Raw genomic sequence first — 23,360 nt, 5'->3', positions numbered from 1 at the left:
TAAAAATCACGTCAATTCGTCGCTCCGTTTTGCTGTGAAAGACGGACAAACAAGCATACACACACACTTTCCCATTTATAATATTAAGTATGGAAGTATGGGGATGTTACAATTAATGTCATTTTTCGTGACGTTAATGATGTTGAGTAAATTTTTTAAACGTCAATCATAAACTCACGGTAGAAACATAAAACTCGTATAAGTGCTGTATCTAAGGTGATAAATGACTGTTGATTCATGTGACTGTTGCTAACTTCTAAGTAATAGATTAATTAATTCTAATCACCTAATGGATTCCATTTCCTCTTTAGTTAGATTCGAGCCGGACTTCGTCCGTTGATTTTGAATTGAGTCCTTCTTTTGTTTAACTTTGTAAGGATGTAATGGCCGAATGAATGGTTTTCCCCACGGTGTTTTCAGTCAAAGGAAATAGTAAATCCCATGTACTTTCGATATGTTTAGGAAAATTAACGATGGAGGGCGTGAAAATCAATTATATGCCGTAGTGCAAGTTGTTCGCTAGATGTCACTGTTACGTCCGCAAACTGGGTAATGACTTGTTTTCGTAAAATGTATAAGTATTTTTCGATGTCCAAAATTTTCGCTAGACGTCGCTGTACCACCCGCAAACTAGCGAACGGCATTCTATGGCTAATTACAGTAATTAACTAATCACATGTATTAAATTGTAAATATTAATAATGTCCTCTTTTTTGGCAAAAAGGTTAGCGTTCAAAAATTTATTAATGTGACTGATTGATGAATGACCTAATTAGAATTCCCGTCATAAAAATGTGGCGTTCCATGTTTAAAGGGTCCACATGCTTTATGTTTTAAAAGTAACCTTTAGGCATGAAAAGTCACATGAAAAGTTGTCGTAACTTAATAATAGATGGCGCTGCATTCGAAAATCTTGACTGATAACTCTATACCATACTATTCAATATACTCTATGGTTTCCCCGCCTCATTCGCAGGAGCGCTTCTACGATGTACTTACCACTTTTAAAAATGACACAAATGGATATTCGTTTATTTATTTACAAGTTGGCAGTTGCACTTTATTATCGAGCGTTATTGAGTCGACTGCACATCGACGTTGTAGTGCAACAGTTCGGTTGTAGTCTATCTACATTCTATGGCCTTTGGAACGTTCGAAATTCGAATTTAGCGTGCATCAGGACCAGAGATCGGACAACTGGTGCCGTAGCCGAATGGCATTTCTGCAACGCGAAACAAAAACGGAACGCCGCGAAAGATAGTCTGGCTCTATCGTGCCAATACGCATGAGCTATAGATATAGATATCTACGAGCGTTTCGTTTCGTGAGCGTTAATGCCATTCGGCTACGTACCCTGGGCGTCATTCTAACAACATAAGGTTCATTATTCCGAAATCGTCATACAAATGACGCCCAACTGACCGATGTCTGGTTAGAACAGACGCTACGTTCTTTAAATTCTCATGCAAATGAGACAAAACGAGTTCTTTTAATAGTTAAATTGATATTTTTCTCTTTCTAAGGGTGATAACGTGAGCATAACTTGCCTGGCCGTGGCGGGGCGAATGCACGGAGTTCTCGGCTTCAGCTGGGCTCTGGGCAAGAATCTGCTGCCCATGGTGCCCGGTCGCGAGGTCTGGGAAGACCTTTACCCGGCCGGCAGCGTGCTCAAGCTTTACGATGTTCAGGTGAGCTGACAAAACTAGTTTTGGAAATAGGTAAGGCCAATTTGGGTAAGTGTGCTATCCAGAGGTGAGGTAGGAGTGGAGTGTGTCTTGCTTCTTTCTACTTATTGTTACAGGTGTTTAATACGACTTCATACACTTTGATGGTCGTGTTGAGTGGTAATGAACTTTCAATAATCACTGATCATTATTTAAACAGGCAAAATTTGAAAGTTTGAGATACTTCGCCTGACACACTTATCCGTATTGATACTATTGATCTTAAATGTTTAGGTATATTTAGTAAAAAAAATATGTTTTTAGTTAATTTTGTCAGAACGACTGTATTAACCGTCTAATATCTATCAAAATTCGTGATAAAATTACCGTTACTAGAAATAAGCTACGATTTTCTTTTTTAAATATTCCAATAAATTTCGGCTGTCTGATTCTCCACCTGAAATAAAGAATATTTAACATATAGTTACGAATAATTATTTTATTTCGAATGAGTCTTTTTGAAATTATTCGTGCGTTACATTTTCTTACCACAAGTTACCTTTCAGAAATCGGGCCAATATAACTGCCAAGTATCATCGGTAGCAGGGACCAATTCCAAAGGAGTCACCATGTGGGTGCTGAGTCCAAGTGACGAGGCCTGCGAGGCGGAGGCTTCTCACGGGCTGCGATGGCCGAGGACCGCCCCGGGGGCGCACGCCTCGGCCGTGTGCCCGCCTGGGCATAGCGGGGAAACTACTAGGTAAATAAACTAGCAGGTTACGCAGCCAAGTGCACAAACGCTTACCACATCGTTATTCTAGCTACAATAAATATATCAATCGCTCTTCCGTATTAGCGCGATACGTCTTTTTTCTAATTGTATTAGCAAAATCTCGCGCCAATCATGCGCTAGTCCTGCAGTATTCGATATACATTGAAGATCCATATGCATCCGAATGACAAAGCGGTGAAGCCCAAGGGACAGCGCTAGCCTATGAGCACTTCGGTCGCATAAATTTCCTCTGCCCGGACATACAGTGATGACTGATAAGCAGGCAGAATCACTAGAGTCCAGTATTTTTAAGCTGGGCGGGTAAGCTGTCAGACGGTATTTAAAAAAAATTGAGGTAGAAATCTAAAAATACGAAAAATTATATAGAAAACTCAAAAGTTAACTTGTTGACTTTGAATCGCAAGATGTTTTCTAACAACGCACGGTTTGCCTACTTTAGTTTGTGTTTTAAGTTGAAATTTTTGTGTGATTTTATATTAACCTGGCTTGTTTCCAACTGAGCGCAAGCAACAAACACATTAATTGTCGCGAGAAAATTTTATACAACTTTTTAAAGATGCTGTTTGCACTTTTATTTTACTTATTAACCATTTTAAACGACAGGACAGGTCCAAATAAAAGTTGCCTATTATATTCAGTGTAACTAAGCTTCTTGTACCTAACTAAGTGCGTAGGTAAGGTAAGAACTTCAATTAGGTATGTCTTGGTTGTTACAGATTTTGCGAGCCAAAGGCTGGCCAGCATGGAGTAAAATGGCTATTGCCTGACTTCTCCGGGTGTGTTGCCGATTCATTGAAGAACATTTACGAACAGGTATGATTTCTTAATAGACGATATTATAAAAACTTTCAACATTTTGTATACTGAATACAAAATAATTTCATTGGTTTCTGTCTAAGTCTTCGGCCTATTAAGTTACCAGAAAATGCGCTTCTCGAATGTTGAATGTTACACTATAGATCGTCTGCGATTATTTTGTTATAACTATAACCCATATATTGATTTCAGTTCAGCCTGATATACCACGGCTACTCCTGGGAAAACGTGTCCGATGTAGCTCGCCAGTACGGGGCGGTGCTCCGCTCCCTCCCCTCCCACCCAGGCGAAGGCACCCTCCCCTTGCAGCACTCCCGACAAATGCTGTACTACCTGCTCTCTGCCGCCGGCAAGCCGAGGGACCGAACGGAGAGCGTGCCACATTTGCTGAAGATATACGATACGCTTTTGAAGCATCCAGATACTTTTTTAGATGAAGAGGTAAGTTCAACGCAGTACATCCGGCATGTAACGATAGTGAAGGTTTTTGAAATCTGATTCTCTTTTTGGTAAAATAATGTTAATTAATCGCGTTCGACCTGTATGTGACTTAAAATATGTGTACAAAGCGCGAGAACTTAAAGTGTTATTTTGAATGCAGACAAGGCAATCGCCGATCTCTATAACGGCTTACGAAAATATTTTTGTCCGTAAACGATGTCATTCAACAAAGACATGCCCTATTCTTAACTCAACACAGGTTATAAGTACCCTGTTCAGTTCAAACTCTGCATTAAAACCAGCAGACACCGCACTTACCGCATTTAAATCGTCTTAACCATTGTATTCCAGAAAATATACGAGCTTCAAAACGCCATCGCAGACGCTGCAGGCATGCGAGACAATCACGACCTGCATCTCCACCATTTCGATCATTTCTCCGTGAAAACTAAGCCCGTTTTGGAAGATAATGCGGCGCATTTCAAGATGCATGCGGAGCGCAGCGGTACGGAGGAATGGCTACTCGCTTCAGGTATTTATACTATTATCTCAGTATACAATGTATTTGTAATTCTTGTACGAGTAAGCATGACAACAGACTACGATAACCAGGGACGAATGTTGGACGCGGGGAAAATTGAAAAATCTAAGTATGTTGTATTCTTCCAATTTTTTAGGGAGCTAAAAGGCACTTAACATTATTTTTAACACGCTTTTATTAGGTCGTCGTGTATGTAACTAACTATGTAATGGAATCTGCGGAGGCTAATTTAACCATCTTCCAAGGATCGTAGCGTAATGAAAATTGGCAGCTATATGTAGTTCCGATGACAATACAATAATATGGTACTGTTGAGCTGATCTGATGATGGAGTCGGAAGATATGAACTGGAACTACATGATGGAACATGGTATCATAGCCGTTTTTGGGTTTCTTAGAAAAGTCTTGTAATGAACTTTGACTACAATTAGGTTTCAAGGTCTGATGATGAAGCCGAAAGATATGAACTGGAACTACATGATGGAACATCGTATCATAGCTGTTTTTGGGTTTCTTAGAAAACTCTTGTAATGAACTTTGACTACGATTAGGTTTCAAGGTCTGATGATGGAGCCGGAAGATATGAACTGGAACTACATGATGGAACATCGTATCATAGCTGTTTTTGGGCTTCTTAGGAAAGTCTTGTAACGAACTTTGACTACAATTAGGTTTCAAGGTCTGATGATGGAGCCGGAAGATATGAGCTGGAACTACATGATGGAACATCGTGTCATAGCTGTTTTTGGGCTTCTTAGAAAAGTCTTGTAATGAACTTTGACTACGATTAGGTTTCAAGGTCTGATGATGGAGCCGGAAGATATGAACTGGAACTACATGATGGAACATCGTATCATAGCTGTTTTTGGGCTTCTTAGAAAAGTCTTGTAATGAACTTTGACTACGATTAGGTTTCAAGGTCTGATGATGGAGTCGGAAGATATGAACTGGAACTACATGATGGAACATCGTATCATAGCTGTTTTTGGGCTTCTTAGAAAAGTCTTGTAATGAACTATGACTACGATTAGGTTTCAAGGCCTGATGATGGTGCCGGAAGATAAGAACAGAAAAAGGGGGGGGGGGGGGCTCGAGGGGGAAGCATAAAAGAAAGATCAACGTAGTATTTAAAAAAAGTTGGGTTAGCGTTTTCTTGTGACCTTTCAGAACAAACAAAGGGGGGCTCGGGGGGCGAAGCCCCCCGCAAGAAAGAAAGATAAACGTTGTATTTAAAATAAGTTGGGTTAAGGTTTTCTTGTGATCCTTAAGAGCAAAGAAAAGGGGGGCTCGGGGGCGAAGCCCCCGCATGAAAGAAAGATCAACGTAGTATTTAGAATAAGTAGGGATAGCGTTTTCTTGTGACCTTTCAGAGCAAACAAAGGGGGCTCGGGGCGAAGCCCCCGCATGAAAGAAAGATCAACGTAGTATTTAAGATAAGTTGGGTTAGCGTTTTCTTGTGACCTTTAAGAGCAAACAAAGGGGGCTCGGGGGCGAAGCCCCCGCATAAAAGAAAGATTAACGTAGTATTTAAAATAAGTTGGGATAGCGTTTTCTTGTGACCTTTCAGAGCAAACAAAGGGGGGCTCGGGGGCGAAGCCCCCGCATGAAAGAAAGATCAACGTAGTATTTAAGATAAGTTGGGTTAGCGTTTTCTTGTGACCTTTAAGAGCAAACAAAGGGGGGCTCGGGGGGCGAAGCCCCCCGCATGAAGGAAAGATCAACGTAGTATTTAAGATAAGTTGAGTAAGCGTTTTCTTGTGACCTTTCAGAGTAAACAAAGGGGGTCTCGGGGGGCGAAGCCCGCCGCATAAAAGAAATATCAACGTTGTATTTAAAATAAGTTGGGTTAGCGTTTTCTTGTGACCTTTAAGAGCAAACAAAGGGGGGCTCGGGGGACGAAGCCCCCCGCATGAAAGAAAGATCAACGTAGTATTTAAGATCAGTTGGGTTAGCGTTTTCTTGTGAGCTTTAAGAGCAAACAAAGGGGGGCTCGGGGGGCGAAGCCCCCCGCATGAAAGAAAGATCAGTGTAGTATTTTAGATCAGTTGGGTTAGCGTTTTCTTGTGACCTTTAAGAGCAAACAAAGGGGGCTCGGGGCGAAGCCCCCGCATGAAAGAAAGATCAACGTAGTATTTAGAATAAGTTGGGTTAGCGTTTTCTTGTGATCTTTAAGAGCAAACAAAGGGGGCTCGGGGGCGAAGCCCCCGCATGAAAGAAAGATCAACGTAGTATTTAGAATAAGTTGGGTTAGCGTTTTCTTGTGACCTTTAAGAGCAAACAAAGGGGGCTCGGGGACGAAGCCCCCGCATGAAAGAAAGATCAACATAGTATTTAAGATCAGTTGGGTTAGCGTTTTCTTGTGAGCTTTAAGAGCAAACAAAGGGGGGCTAGGGGGGCGAAGCCCCCCGCATGAAAGAAAGATCAACGTAGTATTTAAGATCAGTTGGGTTAGCGTTTTCTTGTGAGCTTTAAGAGCAAACAAAGGGGGGCTCGGGGGGCGAAGCCCCCCGCATGAAGGAAAGATCAACGTAGTATTTAAGATAAGTTGGGTTAGCGTTTTCTTGTGACCTTTAAGAGCAAACAAAGGGGGTCTCGGGGGGCGAAGCCCGCCGCATAAAAGAAATATCAACGTTGTATTTAAAATAAGTTGGGTTAGCGTTTTCTTGTGACCTTTAAGAGCAAACAAAGGGGGGCTCGGGGGACGAAGCCCCCGCATGAAAGAAAGATCAACGTAGTATTTAAGATCAGTTGGGTTAGCGTTTTCTTGTGAGCTTTAAGAGCAAACAAAGGGGGCTCGGGGGCGAAGCCCCCGCATGAAAGAAAGATCAGTGTAGTATTTTAGATCAGTTGGGTTAGCGTTTTCTTGTGACCTTTAAGAGCAAACAAAGGGGGCTCGGGGGCGAAGCCCCCCGCATGAAAGAAAGATCAACGTAGTATTTAGAATAAGTTGGGTTAGCGTTTTCTTGTGATCTTTAAGAGCAAACAAAGGGGGCTCGGGGGCGAAGCCCCGCATGAAAGAAAGATCAACGTAGTATTTAGAATAAGTTGGGTTAGCGTTTTCTTGTGACCTTTAAGAGCAAACAAAGGGGGCTCGGGGACGAAGCCCCCGCATGAAAGAAAGATCAACATAGTATTTAAGATCAGTTGGGTTAGCGTTTTCTTGTGAGCTTTAAGAGCAAACAAAGGGGGGCTCGGGGGGCGAAGCCCCCCGCATGAAAGAAAGATCAACGTAGTATTTAAGATCAGTTGGGTTAGCGTTTTCTTGTGAGCTTTAAGAGCAAACAAAGGGGGGCTTGGGGGGCGAAGCCCCCCGCATAAAAGAAAGATTAACGTAGTATTTAAAATAAGTTGGGATAGCGTTTTCTTGTGACCTTTCAGAGCAAACAAAGGGGCGCTCGGGGGGCGAAGCCCCCTGCATAAAAGAAAGATCAACTTTGTATTTAAAATAAGTTGGGTTAAGGTTTTCTTGTGATGCATAGGTCGCAGACGTGCCGCTCACGAGCGGAACCTGCCACCCTAAAGACAGCCAGCGGGCGAGGGATGCATGAGAGCGCCCCCGCCCAATACGCTGGCTCTCGAGTTGGAGAGTGCGACCCTTGTGTCCAGGAAGCGCTCCCACAGTGAGGACCGGTCGGCTCATGGCCCGACCTGCGAGGGATTCTGATCCAGGATGGCCGCTGCGGGGCCGCGGATGGACACCGTGGGGTTTAGTGGGTAGGGGGGACTCTTTACAGCCTCGAGCCCCATATAACCGACCGGGTCGCCCACCACCTCAGACCCGGCGGTATGCGTAAACGCATTTCCCACGAAAAAAAAAACAAAAAAAAAGTTTTCTTGTGATCCTTAAGAGTAAAGAAAAGGGGGCCTCGGGGGGCGAAGCCCCCCGCATGAAAGAAAGATTAACGTAGTATTTAGAATAAGTTGAGTTAGCGTTTTCTTGTGACCTTTAAGAGCAAACAAAGGGAGGCTCGGGGGGCGAAGCCCCCCGCATAAAAGAAAGATTAACGTAGTATTTAAAATAAGTTGGGTTAGCGTTTTCTTGTGACCTTTCAGAGCAAACAAAGGGGGACTCGGGGGGCGAAGCCCCCCGCATAAAAGAAAGATCAACGTTGTATTTAAAATAAGTTGGGTAATGGTTTTCCTGTGACCCTTAAGAGCAAATAAAAGGGGTCTATCTTTTACGGATAACTTACTAGGTATAAACATTTTTATGATAATACCGTAATAAGAAGGTAGCCGCTGGTTATTATTAAGTAGCAATTAGCAATAAGTACACGTTAAGCCACAAATGGCATGTAAAATCCGCCTACTTGAAATAAATTTATGTATAAATGTTAAAAGTATTTCATTATTAATTACTAAAAAGTATAAAATAAATTAATAGTTTAAAAAACACTATAAAACACGCTTTTATAAATGCACGTAAAAGCTAAAAATAAATTATGGATCGTTCAAAATGTCTCTATTTGTGAGCTGAAGCTTAAAAACTATGTGCTTTTAATTATAATATTTGATTGTAAAAGCGTGGGGCGCTGGAACAGGAAAGTCTTTCTTGTAAACAAATACTAATCCGAACTTCCTGGCGAATGAAGTTGCATAAGAACATAACGTTTACATATGCCGCCTAAGGGTTACCAAAAAGAACCAAAGATATCTCGTCCACGAACAAGAACTCTGCATCCTGTCACTGTAGACACTTTCCCCTTTTGTACTTTGATTACCGGAAAAAAAGCGGCGTTCTAAGTGTCGGTGACTGTCGACCTCGACTCTCCTCGCTACTAGCGCATATTTTGTCTGAGTTCGACAAACTGGTACCTACTTTGAACACTGACTTTTAATTAATTTGACTGTTTAATGTAGAACCTACTAGTCATGCTGCAACTCCAGTTAGCGCGTCAATCTGTGTAACCTCCTTCCCGTAACATAGCATAATTTGATTTATCAGCAAGTTATACAAAACGTCTTTCCTGTTCCAGCGCCCCACGCTTTTACAATCAAATATTATAATTAAAAGCACATAGTTTTTAAGCTTCAGCTCACAAATAGAGACATTTTGAACGATCCATAATTTATTTTTAGCTTTTACGTGCATTTATAAAAGCGTGTTTTATAGTGTTTTTTAAACTATTAATTTTTTATTTCAGTTGGCGTAGAGCTGGCGGAAAGGAACGGGAATGCGTCGGTTATAGCAATTCAATATCACAACCTTGGCACTCGACTGCCTTCGTTGGGCAGATCTATTGAATTCAAGTAAGTTGTAGTTATACCTAACATTTTATTACAATATACGAACCTAAAATACCAAAGAGTTATTTGATACCTACCTACTTATTGGTTTAAGGAATAAAGTTTTTAATGAATTATTAAAAAATTAAAACCTTGTAAGTACCTACCATAAATTTAACAGCTCGAGTAGGTGTGTGACGCAAAACCTTGACTTTTGTTTTTTTTTAACGACTAGTCTTGAGTCTACACAAACAGATTTTAATAAAGAATCAGAGCCGGAACTTGCAACGCTTAATTTTCTATGTCACTTATGTCAGTCTACCCGGTGATCACGTTAAGCTTTCCACAGAAAATTAATCGCTAGGAGCTCCAACCGGCACTGAACCTGAACTAACTATCCTTAACTCTTTGGTATAGGAGAGGAGGTAACCATAGTCTTCTCAATGTTCTAAGACTTCGTTTACGTTTTCGTTGATGCCTATCTTGATTATTTATACACGTTGTTACAAATTATACCTACAAATCATACCTTACATATTAATTTTTTATGTTGCATGTTGCATTTTAATTGATAATTACATTATTTTTTTTATGATTTACTAGTAATAACTCGGTGTCCGGGCGCAGTTGTAGCGGGTCTACTTGTAGGAGCGGCCGCGAGATGGAGTTCCTCGTGGCGTCGGCGCAGACGCAGCTGTGGGGCGCCGGCGTCGACCGCGCGTCGCCCGTCACCGTCACGCTGCTCTTCACGCATGTGCACAACTACAGTGCCGTCGGTGAGTCAGGCAGGAATGTCATTATCATGTCTCGAGGGGTGTCTAAGGCTGACGTAGCGCGTCTGCTGTCAAGAGTGTGACAGAAATGGAGTGCGATACGCTTCGTAGAGACCGGAACACAACCGTAAGGCCTGATTTACGCGGCTTGTGAATTCGCATGCGATTTTATTTACATTGCGGGATGTTGAGGTTACAAACAATTTTGCACAGCCGTCAAATACCGTAATGTAATAAAACTCGAATGCAAGTTCTCGTACCGTTGAAATGGACCCTTAACTATCTCATATTAGTAAGCACTGTAAGCAGATACAAGAGAGAGATTATTTTATTGGCTTGGCAGGGATCCTGGTCTAGAATCGATAGCTAATATCAAAGCCATATGTAACTTCGTATAGACAGATAAATTCTAAGAAAATACGTACCTCAAAACCATACAGAAAAAGGTACGGAGACCTAGATGGCGATACACCTTCGGGGGACGCTCGGCTAGATGGCGCTAATATTAATATTTGACATTTTAACACATATCAAGCTAATAATATGGGCCAAATTGTCAAAACTGAGGTTCAAAAGTTTTAAGCTTGTGTCGAGAGATGGCAGTCTATGCACTGTGATTACACGTTTTACTTTGACAGTAACTCTCTGTAGGTAATACTCGATCCTTTTGCTAATATTTATCTTTGTTTTGATGAAGTTGATCTCTGATGTTTCCAAGATCAACCTAATATAATCGCATAATTTTTACACAGCCAAGTTTCTCCGAAACCACAAACGCTTTAAATTTACTTAACTTTCCGTTTTCTTTATCAGCATCGAAGCTGGCCTGCGGCGTACGCACGATAGAAGAGCCACGCGCTTGGAGCACAAAAGCGTGCGAGGTGCGAGTCACCGAGCCCACGCATGTGACGTGCCGCTGTCGAGGGCTGGGCACTTACGCCTTGTTCACGGTCGCTAGGTCTACTCTAGTAAGTAACCCTTATTTTCTTCAAGACCAGCAACATCTCTATCAGCGGACGATTAACGCGCGTCCGCCCTCAATACACTCCTCGTTTTTGATAAAACGCGCGGCGGACGCGCGTTAATCGTAAGCTGATGCTCGATGATGAGAGAGTGAGCTGATGCTCACTGGTCAAATATTACTTAATGCATCAGAATTTAGACTCATTCATCATGGCTGTTGTGTCCTTTTACTCCTTTTGCTTGTCATAAAAGAAAAGCAGCTAATTTTTATGACTTTTTCCCTTCTATCAATTTCAGACTGACGTTGAGAAAGATCTCCGTGGCATAGTGAAGATCACAGTCGGCCTCGGTGGCGCCATGTGCTTGGTAGCGGCAGCACTACAAGTATTAGGACTAGCATCGGGAAGGAAGGCGCGGCTGCCCGTGCTGCTCAAGGCAGCAACAGCTGGAACACATTCCGCAGCGCTATTAACGCTGCTCGAGTGCGATACCAGAGAGGTTCGTATTTAATGGAGATCTCCGTGGCATAGTGAAGATCACAGTTGATCTCGCCGGGAGCACTACAAGTCCGGCCGGCGTAGCCGAATGGCAATCGTCGACGCCAGACGCCGACAGGAATGCAGTCTAGCTCTGTCGCGCAAATACGCAAGAGCGATAGAAATAGATAGCTACGAAACAGCGTATCTATTCAGCGTATATTATCGTGAGCGTTTGCGCATTCGGCCACGCACACTGGGGCTAGTTTCAAAAAGGAAGACACGGCTGCCTGGTGAAGGCACTCCTAGCAGCGCTCTTGTCAGAATCAGAATCTGCTTTCGTTTTATTTTTGCCAGTTCCTTTTAATGACAAGGCGCGAGATTTAAACATATACCTTTTTCAGGAGGAAGCCTGCCCAGGCGCATTGGGATGGGTGTGCGCGGCGTGCTGGTGTGCCGGCTGCGCCGCGCTGTGCGCACAGCCGCTGCTGCTGCAAGCCGAGTTGGCCGGCCGTCAGCAACGCGCGCCGTCCGTGGGACTACTAGCAGGTAATCCATCTTGAACATTGAATTTCATCCGTATAGACATTATGAAGTGACATAACAATATCTGAAAATTTCTCGCTGTGCGGCGTGTATCTTCGGCTCAGCAAGTTTTACATCGTAAATTTGACTTGCGTCGCACGCACGAGTTGGATTAGAACATCCCATTCAAAGCATCTGCCGCATGAGGAGTTAAATATTACGAAAAATACTCCTTACCTTAATTATTTATATTTCCAGGCGTGTGCACTCTAGCGTGGCTGACAGCGCGATTATGGGGTGGCGCGCCTTTACAACTAGGCGCGGCGGCACAGGCTGTATGCGCGGCCGGTTGCGCGTTACTCGCTTTGCTGTGCCTGGCGCTGGCTGTGTGCGCAGCGTTGCGGTTACGCACTATCACGCATAAGGTTCCTGCGGAGCGACGGAGCTACCTCGCTGACCGGTCAGTACTTGTTTGCCTTCATTATGTGGATAAGAGGTGGCGCGCCATGACAACTGGGTGCGGCGGCGCAAGCTGTGTGCGCGGCCGGTTGTGCGCTGCTTGCTTTATTAATTTATTATGCCTCGCGCTGCCGCTGCCGGTCAGTACTATTTTCACTTCGTCGTGTGGTTAAGATGTGGCATGACTGTATAACTGTGCATGGCAATGCAAGCTGTGTGCCCGGCGTGGCGCGGCAGTCTGCCTACTTAACGTAGGATACTCTTATTTTACCTGTTTCACGTGAAATGTCACCGGCACCTATTATACATACTTGTATAACAGCTAGGTATAGGCAGAATATAGTTTCATATCTTGCACCACCAAACGTTTTTATGCTTCTTCTTCCTTTATTACTAGAGATCGAACAGTTCGGCGTCATTATGTAGGTATAACGTTTTCTGAATAATGAACCTTATATTATTAGAATTACGCGCAGTTGTCCGATCTCTATTTACTTATTACTGAAAAATGTGTGCTTTATTTCAGGACGCGCGTGGTTCGTCACACGCTAGCGTTGCTGTTAACCACTTCAGCGGCGCAGGCGGCGGGCGTGGCGTACGCGCAGCCGGGCGAGCGCCGCATTTCGCACGTTGCTGCGCTTTCTGCCGCGGCTCTTGCCAATGTACGTACCGATTCTTCTTACCCGTATTTATAAACGTTAAGTTATCAAGCCAATAAAGTTCGTTTGTCCCTTTATATCACACCAATACATCGGAAAGGGACAAACGAACTTTATCGGTTTGACAAGTTTAGCGAAGGTTTATGAATACGGGGTTAGTCTATAAAAAATTAGCCTATTCCTCCCCTGTCTACCTCTGAGTTTGTACTTGCCACACTCACTTTATTTCATTGCAATAAGATTTGAAACATAAAAAACTTCTTTATTTAACTTTTCTCAAGAGCTGAAGGATCATGACCACCGTGAATCACATGAGAAATTGTGTGTTGTGTAAGTTTTTGACGCGTAATTTCAACACTCGCGAAAAATTAGCATATGTAGGGAAAATCTGCCCTTATAATATAAAAATTTTACCTTCCAATAAAATTGTTATTATTTTGCCTGGTATATCCGAGGTCTTATATAGAGAGAGTACGTCGTAGACGTCGCATCGGACCGATAGATGGCGCCATCGTTCGTTGTAAGTCGCTCCGGCGTCACACCGCCGCGATGTTGGTAGTCCCGTTTTCCCCACCTGCAACATAAGGCTCCTACGCGCCCCGGCCCGCCACCAGCCACCCTCATTGTTGAGGAGAAGTGCCGACGGTATATTAAGCCTACCAGGAAGGCATCACTCAGACCTCGGATATACCAGGCAAAATAATAACAATTTTATTGGAAGGTAAAATTTTTATATTATTTGTGCCGTTTGTATATCCGAGGTCTTATATAGAGACCTGTTTATTATCTCCTGGTGGCGAGTCAGCTGGCGCGCAAGCCTTTGGTAGCCCTATTGGCATAGCATAGAAGAATAAGTGAATCGGTTGTTGAACCGATTTGACAGATGTATCAGTCGAAATCGCCTTCGATCCGCGAATATCTCGGTGCCAGAAACGCCTAAAGAGATTTTCGTGATGACGTTTAGCTTTAGTCAGCGAATAGTTAGAGAAATGACATTATTATACATTGTAGGCGAGGCTGACTTGAACAAGATACAAAAACCTTAGATACACTTTTATTATTAACAGACACGTTATTTTATCAGGTTATTATAAACCCAATTTCAGACACAAAGTGTGGAAATTAACTGTAAAAGTAGTGTAACTATCTGTACTGTAGCAGGGTAACGTAATTGATACTGTTTTTGTCAACCCTTCGTAAAAATTATCTAAATCAATATTAGCTTTGATATGACTATTTAAAGTCCAACGTCTTACGTCCATATCAAACACAGAAAAAGGTCATCACTCACGCGCCCGAGGGCTATTTGTTACGATACTGGTATTTTCGATCAGACTATTTCGCGTCAAGCGAGCGCGGTTACAAGCGAGACTCCTGAACTCTGAACTCTTTTTAGTGAGGGCATTTGAGGATACTGATCGCTCGGTAAAACTAGCCTAGAAGATGAAAAGTACGAGCGCTGTCGATTGCTACTACACTGGACGGAGGTATCAGTCGATTTCTTCAAGTCAGTCATTGACTCTTAGGGTAATCCATTACCTAATCCAAAACCCGATGCGACGGATTTCTACTTCGTGCAATGAAGGTCGACAGTGTAGACTGAGAGGTGACGTCCGTGTCGCATCGCTGGTGGTTGCTGAACACGTCGTGGTAGCAGGTCAAGGGGTGAATTAAAACACCGCCACACATGCGCGCTTTGAGAGCGTAGGCGGAGCGCAATAATGGCGGTGCACCGCACAAACGCTGGCGTTGCGCCCAGTGGGCACTAGCGGGAACTAACGAGCGCGGATTGCGAGCGCAACGCGCGCGGGACGCGAGCGGAATGCGCGCGCATTCAGCGCGCTGATAGCGTAGCGTTAGCGAAGCGGAATGCGCTTTATGTGTGGCGGAGGCTTAATACGTACCGTTGTACGGCGTAATGCAGGGCTCTCGCAGACGAAGAGGTACGATGACGGGCGAAGCAGAAGAAGGCGAGGTCACCGAAGGTCACTTACTTGGCTCCCAGGGGTGCATACTGACCTCGTACGACAGTCTGTTGGAGTCAGCAGTTACTGTCGTAGTTACTCGTAACCGAAGAGATGTAGTCCTGCCATCGTACAGCATAACATAACATACAACCGAACTGTGCATAGCATATAGTGCTATGCGAACCTTAATCCGGCTGCATGTCACTTCAGTCGCCAGCGCCACCGCCTGTTGAAGATTATTTTCCATCGGAAGAGCTTTACTTTGTACAATATTCCGATTATTTAAGGTCTTATCGGGCTGCAAATGCAAGCAAAACAGGAGCGATTGGCCTACAGCTATCGGCAGCTGTACGAGGTAATGCTGGAAACCAACCTCCCTCTGTAGACTACGAAAGTTGTGAAATTGATGAAATCAGGTTCTACGATCGAATCAAGCTCTATATTAATTCAGTATAGTCGAGCCAGATGATAACTACTGAAGTCCTCCTGAGTTCCTGGCCCCTTTCGCTTTGAGCTGGAATCTCAAGTTCACTAAGGCGAAGCGGGTTTATTTTTCCCAATTTGTTTATTAGAGGCTCGGCGAATAAGTTAATCTCTCGAATGGACAGGGGGCGCCACAAGCCTCCGGGAAATCGTCGTGTACTTGGAACCCCCGCGGCCAGATTACCGATCGGTTTTGGTGTCCGCCCGGTAAACAGACGCACGCTCAGGATGCAGCACGCTGGCTCGAATTCAGATCTGGACATTCTGAAAGAGTTTTTTTTTTTTTTTAATTCCGCAAACCTTTACGATGTCTTTGAACTACACAATGAGCGACGTACAGGAATCACAGGGTCGTCTCGCGAGGCGCCTCTCCGATTAGATAGCTCGCGAACATCGTCAGGACACCCTCGCAGCAGTGCGGCTCCTCGTCCGGTTATTGACGTCTTACCTCGTTCAACTATGGGTGGCCAAGCCACGTTAGGACGTAGCATCTTTAGAATTTATCTGTTCTCACTTCGGCGACGGAGGAGTCATTGGTCAAAATAGAGTGTAAATACTGTCGAAGTACTTCACGGGAACTGGAAAGAGAAGAGTGGATACCATAGTGTACGGGATGTCAGCTGATAGCGGCGTTTAGCAGTACCAAGGGACCACATCAGCAATCTTACCAGCTTGTCACTGCAGCAGACGATGTTACGTTCGGCGGTGAGATTGAGACGGCCGTCGTCAGCTCGAAAGGCGTCTTCGATGCCCCTGTCGCGTCACGCAGTATCGTGCTCGGTGGCCCTCTCGAGGTCACCGCCGTCAGCGCGGGAGGCACCGGCGCCAGCATGACAGTCAGCTACATCGGTGAACAGCATCAACAGAGTTCGCGGCGTCGTCACGGCAGACTCGGCAGGAAAATTAGCGACGCCTTCGCGGCAGCCGCAGTATTGCGCTCGGTGGCGCGATGAAGGTCGCCGCGTCTGCAATCTTACCTCGTGCGATCGAGGCGACATCAAGGCGCCAGCATCAGCGTGTCGGCCGACGACACCGGTGGAAAACTTCAAGTAGCTTGCGGCGATGTCACGGCAGACGCAGCAGAAGGATTGCGACGCCTGTGCAGCGGTTAACAGTATTACGCTCCGCATCACCACTGAGGCTTGTCACGGCAGACGAACGCTCTGCATCACCATCGAGGCGCCAGCATAAGCGTGGCGGCCAGCGATACTGGTGGACAGCTTCAGCAGGGTCGCGGCGTTTTCACGGCAGATGAGCGCGCTGCATCACCATCGAGGCGCCAGCATAAGCGTGGCGGCCAGCGATACTGGTGGACAGCTTCAGCAGGATCGCGGCGTTGTCACGGCAGATGAGCTCGTTGCATCACCATCGAGGCGCCAGCATAAGCGTGGCGGCCAGCGATACTGGTGGACAGCTACAGCAGGATCGCGGCGTTGTCAGGGCTGACGCACGCTCTGCATTACCATCGAGGCGCCAGCATAACCGTGGCGGCCAGCGATACTGGTGGACAGTCAGCAGGATCGCGGCGTTGTCACGGCAGACGAACGCTCTGCATCACCATCGAGGCGCCAGCATAAGCGTGGCGGCCAGCGATATTGGTGGACAGCTTCAGCAGGCTCGCGGCGTTGTCAAGGCAGACGCACGCTCTGCATCACCATCGAGGCGCCAGCATAAGCGTGGCGGCCAGCGATACTGGTGGACAGCTTCAGCAGGATCGCGGCGTTGTCATGGCAGACGAACGCTCTGCATCACCATCGAGGCGCCAGCATAAGCGTGGCGGCCAGCGATATTGGTGGACAGCTTCAGCAGGCTCTCGGCGTTGTCAAGGCAGACGCACGCTCTGCATCACCATCGAGGCGCCAGCATAAGCGTGGCGGCCAGCGATACTGGTGGACAGCTTCAGCAGGATCGCGGCGTTGTCACGGCAGACGAACGCTCTGCATCACCATCGAGGCGCCAGCATAAGCGTGGCGGCCAGCGATATTGGTGGACAGCTTCAGCAGGCTCTCGGCGTTGTCAAGGCAGACGCACGCTCTGCATCACCATCGAGGCGCCAGCATAAGCGTGGCGGCCAGCGATATTGGTGGACAGCTTCAGCAGGCTCTCGGCGTTGTCAAGGCAGACGCACGCTCTGCATCACCATCGAGGCGCCAGCATAAGCGTGGCGGCCAGCGATATTGGTGGACAGCTTCAGCAGGCTCGCGGCGTTGTGGCGGGGGCAGAAGGTGGCCGCGCTGATAGCCTGCATATTGACGACAGATCACTAACGGCGCGGCGCTCGCGTCGGGGCAGCAGCAGACATACTTACAGCGTCGCACGCGACGCCTATGTGGCGGCCACAACGTTGTTCAGCGGCACCGCAGAGATGGCCATCGTTAACGAGGAGGCAACTTCTACGCAACTTCGGCGGCGCCGACGCGGCGGACAACACTGCCGCGGTCAGTGGCGCTATCGCAGCGCTACAGTAAGTTCCGGCGCCGACACGTGGCTTGGGGCCTCCGCACCGAATCGGAAACCGAACATGTTCTTTCTAAAATAATATGAATCTGCTCACCCATTCGTCGGAGAAATTCAAACCTCTTTGGAGCGCGGTATTCCTCCACCGCGCCCTCCGCCGCCGCCGCCGCCGCCGCAGCCCGCAGGTCGCGCAGCCCGCGGTCGCGAAGCACGTGGTCCCCGGAGCACGTGGTCCCCGGCGGAGCAACTTACCTACGTTACCGCTTATATTCTCGCGCGAAACTTTTAATACGCGGATAACACTTCCTACTTTAGTCTCGGAAATGCGAATAGTTTAAAAAGAAAACTGATTAACGGTAACGATTTTTGCAGCATGGAACTTTCTTACAAAAAAGTGGGTAGAATCATAAAGCACCGCTCGTTCATTTCTATCGTGAGAACCCCGAAAGACGAATAATGATCGCTAGCGAGGCATAATATATCTCATTATTCAAGAAGAACGAGCGTAAATTAAAAGGGAAGAAAGAATTGACGGTGAAAATTGAAATTGAAAAATTTCATAATTCCGAAACGTTATAAGCCACTTTTTAAATAAAAACACGAATAACTCTGGTTTGACCAGGAGTAACAAGGAAATAGAAACTAAAAGATTAATTTCGAGACACCATGCTGTAAAAATGTTCGAACGGAATACGCGACAACCGGTCACTTCGGCGTTCGACGAAACAATGAGGGTGGCTGGTGGCGGGCCGGGGCGCGTAGGAGCCTTATGTTGCAGGTGGGGAAAACGGGACTACCAACATCGCGGCGGTGTGACGCCGGAGCGACTTACAACGAACGATGGCGCCATCTATCGGTCCGATGCGACGTCTACGACGTACTCTCTCTATATAAGACCTCGGATATACAAACGGCACAAATAATACTTATTTATTTAAGTGATGTTGATTTTTATTAACCCTTTATCCGCCGTAGTCCGATATATAAAACAGCTTATTTCGCCGAAGTCTAATAAATAAGATTCCGTACCTACTACCGGCGGCGGCGATACGAGCAAGGCTAGGTGTAAAATTAGAAGCGGTCAAAAGTTTAATAAAATAGTCTTTTTTTTTCTGTTCCAGGGCGTAGCTATGTTAATATGTTACGTAATCCGAGACGAGGAGTGTCTACGGTCAGTAAGGCGAGCACTCTCCATGAGCGAGCCGCGGGAATGGCAAGATTCGCCCGCCGGCGACACGTCGCTTAGTTGTAAGTATCTAATACAGGACACAATCTATTTTACAACGACCGCTCTCGAACATTTACTAACACGCCATGCAGAGATATGGCGGACGAGTCGCACGACTCGCACGACGAATCCATGGCGGTTGTGAACGACCAAGGCCTTATAACGGCCCAGCCACGACATTGGTCTAAGCGCGGCAGCGGTGAGCGGCAGCCATACGTGCGAATGAAATCCCCATCGCTGTGTCTCGCTCCAATGTATGGCCGCCGCTCACCGCTGTCGCGCTTAGACCAATGTCGTGGCTGAGCCGTAATATACCTACGAAATTGCGGCATGCTCCACACAAACTTCCATCCCCTATTTTAGGGAAGGGGGTTAAATAAATAAATAAATATTATAGGACATTCTTACACAGATTGACTGAGGCCCACGGTAAGCTCAAGAAGGCTTGTGTTGTGGGTACTCAGACAACGATATATATAATATATAAATACTTATATACATAGAAAACATCCATGACTCAGGAACAAATATCTGTGTTCATCACACAAATAAATGCCCTTACCGGGATTCGAACCCGGGACCGCGGCGCAGCAGGCAGGGTCGCTACCGACTGCCCCAGACCGGTTGTCCGGTTAGAAAGTGAAAAAAGTAGCGTATGTCACTCTCCATCCTTTCAACTATCTCGCACTTAAAAAATCACGTCAATTCGTCGCTCCGTTTTGCCGTGAAAGACGGACTAAACACTTTCCCATTACAATATTAACACTTTCGAAACCGGGCTCTACGCGGCGCTACGACATTTTCGCTACATACGGGGAAACCCATGTAATCGGCTACGCTTCTACGAGCGGTGTACCCGACAGTCGGGTTCTTGGTAGCGAAAGTGTTAAGTATGGATATTTATTGACTTGTCTAGTCTCTTAAAAATCAATAAATGTATTTTTACGTGATCTTTTCTCTTCCAGTGTATATAAAACAAGGGGGAGAGGTAGAGAGCCGCGGCGGTGTGGGGACTTTAGAGTCTTCGCCGACGCCCTCGTCGCCCGGCGGGTACTGGCGCGCGCCCGCGCCCGGCCTAGACACGCCTACGAGACTGCACCGGTACGATACGAGTATCTACACTACTTTTATTAACATATTCAACATGTGTCACTTGACAAGCCTAAATTTAAACACCTAAGCACTTGGAATGGTGCATGGACCCGTCCCTGGTCATATGCCTATAAACAAAAAGTCCCACTTTGTCGCTTGCTAGAAGGAAGCATCCGGACGACAGACTTTTCGTACACATGTAAATTACAAGCAAGTCGTTATGGAAGCGACGAAGTGAGACATTGGACTAGACTTAGAAGCATATGATAACCCTTTGAATCTTAACAGCAGTTCGAGCAATGTCAGTTTTCAATATTCTCTTAGATAGCCGTAAATCGGTATTAAATAATGCCTAGTTTTGGTTCATTTGGGGAGCCTGAGGTAACATCAGCTCAGCAACCTTAGCCTCTACAGGCACCTGCAATTACATCATTTGTGATACAATTGTTGTTCTAATTTAACTATCATTCTAGTTATAGCTTTCAACATCATGTTTTATTTTCTTAACATTGATTTCATCATAATTACTAGTGGAGTTTTTGTTGAAATTACTTTATTTTGTTTACTTAGCCTGCGTCATCTTACCGCTGAGCAAAGACCTCCCTCTAAGAGTTCCACATCCCGATATCTCTTGCAACCGGCCCGTCGCTAAGAAATGAATATATCTGCGATTGGGCGTTGCAGCGGTCGTCTTCTAGTGAGTAGCTCAACCTAATCCACCTTCCGATCACAGCCCGATGGCATTCCATGCTTTTGTGCCTAACAGAAAATCCCGCTCTGAATTATACCTACTGACGATGTAACCTTATCCACGTACATTTGCAGATCCTGTTGATATTCCTAATTCATGCATTAACACCTTAATTATGTTCATTGTGTTTGATCACCCCTTTTTTCAAATAATTTTTCATATTTTAATCTCTGGAGTAAACTTTACTAGTCCACTCAAGTGATGTTTGCATGTGACAGGCGGCAGTCGATTCCGGACAGCCGCGCAGACATCGTGCGCTGCGTGGAGTACAAGGAGACGGTGCTGAGCCCGCACCGCTACGAGCGACACTCGCGCGCCGTGTGCGACCTCATCCCGCGCGCGCCGCACGCCGCGCACGCGCAGGGGCAGTCCGAGTACCTGGCGCGCGTGTGCCTGGAGCTCGGCGTGCTCGACGCCGCGTCCCTCCCGCCGCAGGACCCCCCCGCTCCCCTCCTCACCTGCTCCGTCGACTTCGAGCCCTACACCGAAAAACGATTCGACACCGCCAAAGAGAACTGCACCCTCTGTGTTCAGTCCAACCCGGACGTCTCCAAAATACCCTCCCCGCCTATCAAGAGCTGCCTAAAAAAATCTAGTAAAAATCAAGAATTCACGTCCAGTATATCCCTCCCCTCCATGGAAGTGTTGAAGGACGAGCCGAAGTCCAAGTCCGACATCGAGCAGGTGAACAGAGAGTGGAATAAAGCCTACGATTCCCCCGAGACGGACCGAATGTTGAATAAGATATCTGATGATTTGGATTTTTTATTAAATAGAACACAGGACGCTAGCGTTAATGTAATACTTGACCAAATCGAGGAGGCCCCCACGTAGGGTACGGAGTGAGTCGTTAGGCGGTAGACTTTTAGCCATGTAAGTAAACGAATAACATGGAAACAGGGGTGCAACATGCCACTAGGATAATGTGTACATATTAAAAGTGTTTTATAAATAAAGTTGTATCAATAAACAGAGTTGTATCATGATTCATGAAACATTGTGCATGCGATTTATATTATTCTTTTTTGTAAACTTGGTATTTATACAGAACCCGGGAGTGTAAACGAATAAGTATCAGAAGGCCCAAAGAGGTGAATAATAGGAGGAGAAGTGAGGTTATGTATCGCTGGCACATGCGCGGATCCAGGGGGGGGGGGGTCATGACCTCCTCTGGAGCCTAGGTTGGCCATACAAATAGACCACGTGACCCCCCCCTGGGGCCTGGGCACGAAGCTGGATCCGCGCTTGCGCTGGCATGGCTTTTGATAGCTTAATCAGATTGCGCTGTCACTATTTCACAATTCACTGTGAACAAGTACTTCGTATATGGATCCATTTAGTGCCATCTGGTTCAGCTTTCGAAGCATAGCTACGATAGTTTGGAGCTCTCAGTGCGTCTTTTTATAATAAGCGATCAAGTATGTAACTAGTCAAATTCTAAAGTGTACGATAAGGATGTTAGCATAATTTAAACATATTGTGATCAGTAATCTCAAATGGGTTATTTATACAATTACTTACACAATTTAGCTTTATAAAAGACCATATTTAATAATTTTCCGTGTCAGTATTTAATTTAATATATACCTATTTATATGAGTAGATATATCATTATAACGAATGTGATAAAATTATAATAATTTAGGATGTACTTACGCGAATTTATCATTTTGATACGTAATCACAAGAGAAGGATGTGAACATCATTTTTAGGTTGTATTTAACGCTAATTGTTTTAACTTATCGACTATTTTACTTAAATTATATAAGCCCAATCGTCCTAAAATGTTACGTGTAATATTATTTCGTTAGTCGTATTTCCTGGGCGATAACTGCTTAGGGGAGATGTAGCCTGATGAACGCTACGTGTTGGTGAATCCAAAAACAGAAGAAAGCCAACAAAAGTAGAATGTAATTTTTCCTTCCCGACTGAGTTTTTTATAATAATAGTTTTATACTTGTCATGGGTAGAGGGGAATGAACATGTAGGTAAGTTGTCCCTCCTGTCTGGGCTGTCGGTCTAATGTACTTGACGCATGCAAGAAT

The 23,360-nt window shown here is 45.4% G+C and overlaps 1 protein-coding gene across 5 annotated transcripts in view; it reads left to right on the top strand.

Moving 5' to 3' along the window:
• LOC125232867 overlaps nt 1-23,360 on the top strand; it is a 38,715-nt gene extending 15,355 nt beyond the window's left edge. For 2 of the 5 annotated variants that reach the window (XM_048138677.1, XM_048138674.1), the window contains exons 4-18: nt 1,524-1,688; nt 2,231-2,424; nt 3,174-3,270; nt 3,466-3,714; nt 4,066-4,246; nt 9,400-9,505; nt 10,085-10,257; nt 11,068-11,222; nt 11,515-11,715; nt 12,098-12,242; nt 12,477-12,678; nt 13,204-13,339; nt 19,365-19,491; nt 20,437-20,572; nt 21,533-23,360. In XM_048138677.1, the coding sequence (XP_047994634.1) occupies nt 1,524-1,688; nt 2,231-2,424; nt 3,174-3,270; nt 3,466-3,714; nt 4,066-4,246; nt 9,400-9,505; nt 10,085-10,257; nt 11,068-11,222; nt 11,515-11,715; nt 12,098-12,242; nt 12,477-12,678; nt 13,204-13,339; nt 19,365-19,491; nt 20,437-20,572; nt 21,533-22,148 (2,883 nt within the window). In that variant the 3' untranslated portion in view covers nt 22,149-23,360. Of the gene's footprint in view, nt 1-1,523; nt 1,689-2,230; nt 2,425-3,173; nt 3,271-3,465; nt 3,715-4,065; nt 4,247-9,399; nt 9,506-10,084; nt 10,258-11,067; nt 11,223-11,514; nt 11,716-12,097; nt 12,243-12,476; nt 12,679-13,203; nt 13,340-19,364; nt 19,492-20,436; nt 20,573-21,133; nt 21,261-21,532 lie in introns of all 5 variants that reach the window. The other 3 variants (XM_048138678.1, XM_048138676.1, XM_048138675.1) reach the window with 3 other exon arrangements.

This window comes from Leguminivora glycinivorella, chromosome 13 (genome assembly GCF_023078275.1).
Source record: "Leguminivora glycinivorella isolate SPB_JAAS2020 chromosome 13, LegGlyc_1.1, whole genome shotgun sequence".
NCBI lineage: Eukaryota > Metazoa > Arthropoda > Insecta > Lepidoptera > Tortricidae > Leguminivora > Leguminivora glycinivorella.
Note: the sequence above shows the minus strand (reverse complement) of the source record. Positions and strands in the feature narration are given on the sequence as shown.